Below are 7,000 nucleotides of genomic sequence, written 5' to 3'. Positions count from 1 at the left end.
ATGCATGTATGTCTATGTTCTACGATGTAATTTGAGAACCGCGACTGGGTTGCAAGAGTCAAGCTTCCTAAATGCAATACCCAATACCTAACTCAACCATATCACGTGGTGTTTAACACGCATGCGTAATACCTTCCCACACTAACCATCGAGCGACCATCACAATCAGGCGTGCCAAACTTCAAATATGAGTTCAACAAGGTTAACATTCTTCTCACACATGTATTTCTACCGTTCTTTTTACTCGGATCTTTACTTTCGTGGTTCCGCCCTCTTAGTCTCTCTCACGACAAGAGAAAGAGAAGAAAACGTTCACCCAGTACTAGTGCTGATAGCAGCGACCATTCTAATGATAGAAATGCTGGTGGAATGAGGAGAGCTCGTGACAGTAAGAAAAGGAGCCGCAGAGATAACTCAAGTGATGAGTCAGACTCTGGGAGAGAGAAAGTTAGAGATAGAGGGAGGAAGAAGGGAAAGAGAGGCAGGAGATCGAGATCGAGATCGAGGTCTCCACAGAGGCGAGAGCAGAGGTCTGTGTATGCTGTTTGTCTGTGTGTATTGACTTGTCTGTTTGTGTGGTGTGTGTGTGTGTGTGTGTGTGTGTGTGTGTGTGTCTGTCTGTCTGTCTGTCTGTCTGTCTGTCTGTCTGTCTGTCTGTCTGTCTATTTGTTTGTCTATCTGTTAGTCTGTCTGTTTGTTTGTGTATCTGTCTGTCTGTCTATCTCTCTGTCTGTCTCTCTGTCTCTATGTCTGTCTGTTAGTCTGTCTGTTTGTTTGTCTATCTGTCTGTCTGTCTGTCTGTCTATCTCTCTGTCTGTCTTTCTGTCTCTCTGTCTGTCTCTCTGTCTCTCTGTCTGTCTCTATGTCTGTATATCTGTCTGTCTGTCTGTTTGTTTGTCTATCTGTCTGTATGTCTATCTCTCTGTCTGTCTCTCTGTCTCTCTGTCTGTCTGTCTCTATGTCTGTCTGTCTCTCTGTCTGTCTGTCTGTCTGTATGTCTGTGTGTTTGTTGGTCTGTCTGTTTGTTTGTCTATGTGTCTGTCTGTCTTCTGTGTCTCTGTCTGTCTGTCTCTCTATCTGTCTGTCTGTCTGCATGTCTCTCTGTCTGTCTGTCTGTCTGTCTGTTTGTTGTATCTGGTCTGGTTATTGTCACTGCAGGAGACGAAGTCGAGAACGTACCAGACGAAGATCTAGAAGTTATGAGAGACAAGACAAAAGCAGAAGCCACACTTCGAAACAGAAATCAAGAGACAACAGAATGAGAAGCATATCTCCTCAGAGACAAACAAAGAAAGACAAGCAAAGGCACACGTTCACATACTTGTTAATTGCTTTGTGGTCTTCTTCATATTTGCTGCTTTGGCTGCTTTGTTGTTGTGCCATGCGTCTGCCTTGTTTGCTAACCTGTTTGCTTGCTTGCCTGTTTTCGACTTTCTGTTGCTCTCGTGTGTTTAGTAGCGTCTGCACTTGTTGGTGTGAGTTTCACAAGGAAATCCTTTTGTCTGTGTGTTCAGACGAGTGCAATGTTGCTATCGTATTTTGTATCTTATGTTTGTGTTTGTTACAGAGACAAGCCTATCGTTCAGATTGTCTCTGCTGTTGTCTCGAAAACGAAACGGAAGCCTGTGGTTAGTTTTCTTGTAAATGAGTAGTTTGTGTTTTAGAATTACGTTTTGCTTTTTGTTGCTACAGAGTGAGACCAGCAATGAAACAGACGTGACAAGCAGTAATGCTTTGACACGAGAGGCAGAGAAGGCAAGTTTGTATTGACCTGTGGGTTTATGTTTTATCTTGTTCGGAGGTCTGTTGTTCATATACGGTACTTGATCATGTCAACTTGTTGATTGTGTGTGTGTGTGTGTGTGTGTGTGTGTGTGTGTGTGTGTGTGTGTGTGTGTGTGTGTGTGTGTGTGTGTGTGTGTGTGTGTGTGTGTGTGTGTGTGTGTATCAAACTTCATGTTATTCATTGCTGTCTCTAGGCAGCAGAACAAAAGCAATTGGAAGAAGAAATGCGGAAACGTCGAGAAAGGCAAAATTCATACTCAATGTGAACATCATCAGTTAATAATCATAATTACACTTATTGTGTGTGAAGGGTTGAAGCATGGCGTGCAGCTCGACGTACAACAGAACAAGGAGAATCATCACAAGCAGACGAGACAAATGAAGGAGAAAATGGAGAGAACGATGAACAACCACAGAAAAAGGGCTGGACTCTTGATGATGATGAAGACGATGACGAAGCTGTGGAATTACCACTAGAGGAGGAAGAGGAAGAGGAAGAGGAAAGGAAGGAAGAGGAAAGGAAGGAAGAGGAAAGGAAGGAAGCGATGGTCGCAGAGGAAGAAGTTGATCCACTTGATGCTTTTATGGCCGGAATGAAAGTAAGTGAATGATAATTAAATAGAATTTATTGATAAGGAAAATGGATGGTTGGATAAATGGGCTGATAACATTAATTAATGGACATACGCAGAGATAGACAAAGAAACAGATGGACGGACAAAGGCTCTGATAATTGACGATGACTAGGCAGGCAGACACTCTGCTGCACAAGAGGTGGGAGGAAATGCAAACGTTATACGGGAGTGAACGGAAAGACAGACAGAATGAATAGTATGGCAGGAATTAGTCTAATGAAGGCATGCAGACAGACAGATGGACAATTGGACAGACAGACAGACAGACAGACAAATAGACAGACAAATAGACAGGCAGGTGGAGAGACAGAGAGACAGATGGACAGAGAAACAGACAGACAGACAGACAGACAGACAAATTGACAGACAGACAGACAGATGGAGAGACAGAGAGACAGATGGACAGAGAAACAGACAGACAGATGGACAGAGAAACAGACAGACAGATGGACAGAGAAACAGACAGACAGATGGACAGACAGACAAGACAAATAGACAGACAGACAGACAGACAGACAGACAAATAGACAGACAGACAGACAGACGGACGAGAAACAGGCAGACAGATGGACAGACAGACAGATGAACAGCTAGACAGACGGACACAATGACTGAATGATAGATGGACTCGTTTGAGACTCACAAATCACATCATTGTTTGTTTATTTTCACAGAACAATCATACGGTCTACGACAAATCAAAGAAGAAGTCAACTAACTCAACAGAGGGTCAGACAGTGAAGGCCACCGTCATCACAGCAACACGACAAACAACAAAACCAGTAAATGATGCATGACAATTATCTTATACTGTGGACTTTGTGTGAGCATTGCTACAGTAACTACAGCTAGCTGCAGGGCCATAGGAAGCAAATGGTAACCAGTCTGTCCTTACACACTAGTGGCCGGACCAATGTAGCGCATGTTAGTAGGTTGGCTGGGCAACCTTAGCCAATGAAAACTATAGTGACAGGCATGGCTAAAACATGTCTGGTGGGGTGGTGTGTGTGTGTGTGTGTGTGTGTGTGTGTGTGTGTGTGCGCATGACATTGAGTGTACTGTGATGTTGATTTGATGTTAATGACAGGTTACTTTGAAGAGTGGACGAGGAGAATTAATGGAAACAAACCCAGATGCAATGGAGGTATCACTTGTAATGCTGGTTGTTACTTGCATGATTGCTTGTCTCCTTGTTAATCTGTCTGTCTGTCTGTCTGTCTGTCTGTCTGTTTGTTTATTTGTTAGTGTGTCTGTCTGTTTGTCTGTTTGTTTGTTTGTCTGTCTGGCTGGCTGTCTGTTTGTCTATCTGTCTGTCTGTCTGTCTGTCTGTCTGTTTGTTTATTTGTTAGTGTGTCTGTCTGTTTGTCTGTTTGTTTGTTTGTCTGGCTGTCTGTCTGTTTGTCTGTCTGTCTGTCTGTCTCTGTTGGTCTGTTTGTCTGTTTGTTTGTCTGTCTGTCAATACATGTTTTCAAACTGTCTGTCTGTTTGTATGTCTGTCTCTCTGTGTCTCTCTGTTTGTCTGTTTGTCTCTGTGTGTCTGTCTGTCTGTTTGTCTGTCTCTTTCTCTCTGTCTGCTTGTCTGTCTGTTTGTTTTCTGTTTGTGTCTGTTCGTTGGTCTGTTTATGATATCACCAGCACTGCCAGGCATGTACTAACTGCTTCTACTTGTCCAGTATTCATCAGAAGAAGAAACACCTGATCTTGCCGCCACGATAGCAAGCTTGGGTCCAAAGCCAAAGAAAAAGGTTTGTTACATTGACACTTTCTCTCATCAGATATCCCCACTAGTAGAAACAAGTACAGTCCGTTGGTCTCATGACAGTAAATTTCTTGCATAACACAACAGAAGTAACTGCAAAGCTTTTTGTTGTAGGAGCTTCCAACAGTTGACCACACAAAAGTGGAATACGATACGTTTAGAAAGAATTTCTATGTTGAGGTGCCGGAGCTTGCAAAGTTGACTGATGAAGGTTGGAGCTTATAAGGGATTTACATGAGTGTGTACTTGTATCCATGCCTGCCTACTCACTCTATGGTTTTTCATGTTTATGTACCAGAGAGTTACTACCCAATTGTATTGCTTGCAGTCAGACTGTCTTTATGTTGTAAAAATTCTGAATCTTTTTTGTCTCATTTAGAGGTGAATGTAATAAGGGAAAATTCAGAGAATATTACCATCAAGGGCAAGACTTGTCCAAAGCCAATCAGATCGTTTGCTCAGGTTTAGAGGTTGTCCTTTGCTAATGATGATGTTGATAACATGTTTTCTCTGTTTTACAGTCAGGAGTAAACTCCAAGGTGTTGGATGTTTTGAAAAAGTAATTGCTTGTTATCGGACAGACAGACAGACGGATAGACAGACAGACTAATAGACAAATAGACAGACGGATAGACAGATAGATAGACAGACAGACTGATAGACAAATGGACAGACAGACGAATAGACAGAGAGATAGACAGACAGACAGACAGACTGATAAACAGACAGACGGACAGACTGATAGACAGATAGACAGACAGACACATAGACAGACAGACAGACTGATAGACAGACACACAGACAGATAGACAGACAGACACATAGACAGACACATAGACGGACAAATGTTGGTTACTGGTATCTATTGTATCAGAGTTGATATTAAAAATATGATTTTGACAGGCACATAGACAGACAGACAGATTTAGACGTAACAGACAAGTCACACACGGCACAGAAAGAACTGCTAAAATGAAGTGATAGTTGACAATTGCATGGACACAGACATACAAGTTGAATCAAAATGTGTGTGTGTGTGTGTGTGTGTGTGTGTGTGTGTGTGTGTGTGTGTGTGTGTGTGTGTGTGTGTGTGTGTGTAACATAAGATGTATGTTATGTACTTGTGTGCAGGAACAGCTATGAGAAACCAACTCCTATTCAAATGCAAGCAATTCCTGCTATCATGTCAGGCCAAGATCTCATCGGTCAGTAGCCAACGTTGTGTTACATCTAAAATAATATGGTTTATGTGTGTTGGTGTCTGCAGGCATTGCAAAGACGGGCAGCGGAAAGACTTTGGCTTTTCTACTGCCAATGTTTAGGCACGTGTTGGATCAGCCGCGTATAGAATCAGGAGATGGACCAATTGGTAAGGTTTATGCATCCCTCCAATACAATAGTCTAGTGTATCGTGAGATGCATCCCTCCAATACAATAGTCTAGTGTATTGTGAGATGCATCCCTCCAATACAATAGTCTAGTGTATTGTGAGATGCATCCCTCCAATACAATAGTCTAGTGTATCGTGAGATGCATCCCTCCAATACAGTAGTCTAGTGTATTATGAGATGCATCCCTCCAATACAATAATCTAGTGTATTGTGAGATGCATCCCTCCAATACAATAGTCTAGTGTATTGTGAGATGCATCCCTCTAATACAATAGTCTAATGTAATGTGAGATGCATCCCTCCAATACAATAGTCTAGCATATTGTGAGATGCATCCCTCTAATACAATTGTCTAGTGTATTGAGAGATGCATCCCTCCAATACAATTGTCTAGTGTATTGTGAGATGCATCCCTCTAGCACAATAGTCTACTGATACAACTAACATAATACTTTGATTTTACGTAATATTTCTTTAGGTCTAGTTATGGCTCCTACACGAGAATTAGCAATTCAAATATACAACGAATGTCGGAAGTTTTGCAAAGTGGTTAAACTGAGGGCCGTATGTGTATACGGAGGGACAGGAATCAGTGAACAGGTGTGTACTAAATCTTCAAATAGAGACTGACAGCATGAGCACGATATAGACAGACAGACAGACAGACAGATAGACAGACAAACAGACAGACAGATAGACAGACAGATAGATAGACAGACAGACAGACAGCATGGCTTTACACATTCAGACAAAGTTGTGAGTCTTCGTTATGTGTGACTCTGTCATAGTGGCATGCATAACTTGTTGAGCTACGAGTTGAGTAATAACTTGCCAATTAGGTTACCATTGTTTTGATATCAATTCTAGATTGCTGATCTAAAACGTGGCGGTGAGATCGTTGTATGCACTCCCGGACGCATGATTGACATGCTTGCTGCCAACAATGGTAACCAATCACATTATTTTATACTTTAATATTATTAATTAAAATCATGTTTTATGCTGAGCACTTGTGAGAAATGTTAACTGTTGTATTTTATTATTTATATCAACATGGTTTTTAGACAATTTTTAGCGTTCGTAATGTGATTTATTATATTAAGACAAAATACAGTCTTTCAGTGTGTGTGTGTGTGTGTGTGTGTGTGTGTGTGTGTGTGTGTGTGTGTGTGTGTGTGTGTGTGTGTGTGTGTCACTGTGTGTGTGTGCACGCGCGCACGTGTGTGTGTGTGTGTGTGTCAAGGTGTGTTGTGTGTCTGTCTGTGTGTGCATACGTGTGTGTGCATACGTGTGTGTGCATACGTGTGTGTGTGTCTGTGTCCGTGTGTGTGTGTGTGTGTGTGTGTGTGTGTGTGTGTGTGTGTGTGTGTGTCACTGTGTGTGTGTGTGTGTGTGTGTGTGTGTGTGTGTGTGTGTGTGTGTCACTGTGT

The 7,000-nt window shown here is 42.1% G+C and overlaps 1 protein-coding gene across 1 annotated transcript in view; it reads left to right on the top strand.

The window, feature by feature from the left end:
* The first annotated feature begins 131 nt into the window (after nucleotides 1–131).
* LOC134198046 (probable ATP-dependent RNA helicase DDX46) overlaps nucleotides 132–7,000 on the top strand; it is a 14,901-nt gene continuing 8,032 nt past the window's right edge. The window contains exons 1-17 of the mRNA XM_062667387.1: nucleotides 132–201; nucleotides 279–530; nucleotides 1,159–1,305; nucleotides 1,568–1,628; nucleotides 1,693–1,759; nucleotides 1,984–2,029; nucleotides 2,096–2,384; nucleotides 3,095–3,202; nucleotides 3,508–3,564; nucleotides 4,094–4,165; nucleotides 4,294–4,390; nucleotides 4,559–4,641; nucleotides 4,701–4,738; nucleotides 5,311–5,384; nucleotides 5,447–5,548; nucleotides 6,049–6,170; nucleotides 6,438–6,516. Of these exons, the coding sequence (XP_062523371.1) occupies nucleotides 188–201; nucleotides 279–530; nucleotides 1,159–1,305; nucleotides 1,568–1,628; nucleotides 1,693–1,759; nucleotides 1,984–2,029; nucleotides 2,096–2,384; nucleotides 3,095–3,202; nucleotides 3,508–3,564; nucleotides 4,094–4,165; nucleotides 4,294–4,390; nucleotides 4,559–4,641; nucleotides 4,701–4,738; nucleotides 5,311–5,384; nucleotides 5,447–5,548; nucleotides 6,049–6,170; nucleotides 6,438–6,516 (1,708 nt within the window). The 5' untranslated portion in view covers nucleotides 132–187. The remainder of the gene's footprint in view (nucleotides 202–278; nucleotides 531–1,158; nucleotides 1,306–1,567; nucleotides 1,629–1,692; nucleotides 1,760–1,983; nucleotides 2,030–2,095; nucleotides 2,385–3,094; nucleotides 3,203–3,507; nucleotides 3,565–4,093; nucleotides 4,166–4,293; nucleotides 4,391–4,558; nucleotides 4,642–4,700; nucleotides 4,739–5,310; nucleotides 5,385–5,446; nucleotides 5,549–6,048; nucleotides 6,171–6,437; nucleotides 6,517–7,000) is intronic.

Source organism: Corticium candelabrum, unplaced genomic scaffold, assembly GCF_963422355.1.
Source record: "Corticium candelabrum unplaced genomic scaffold, ooCorCand1.1 SCAFFOLD_76, whole genome shotgun sequence".
NCBI lineage: Eukaryota > Metazoa > Porifera > Homoscleromorpha > Homosclerophorida > Plakinidae > Corticium > Corticium candelabrum.
The sequence above is the reverse complement of the archived record's forward strand: the minus strand, read 5'-3'. Positions and strand labels throughout refer to the sequence as shown.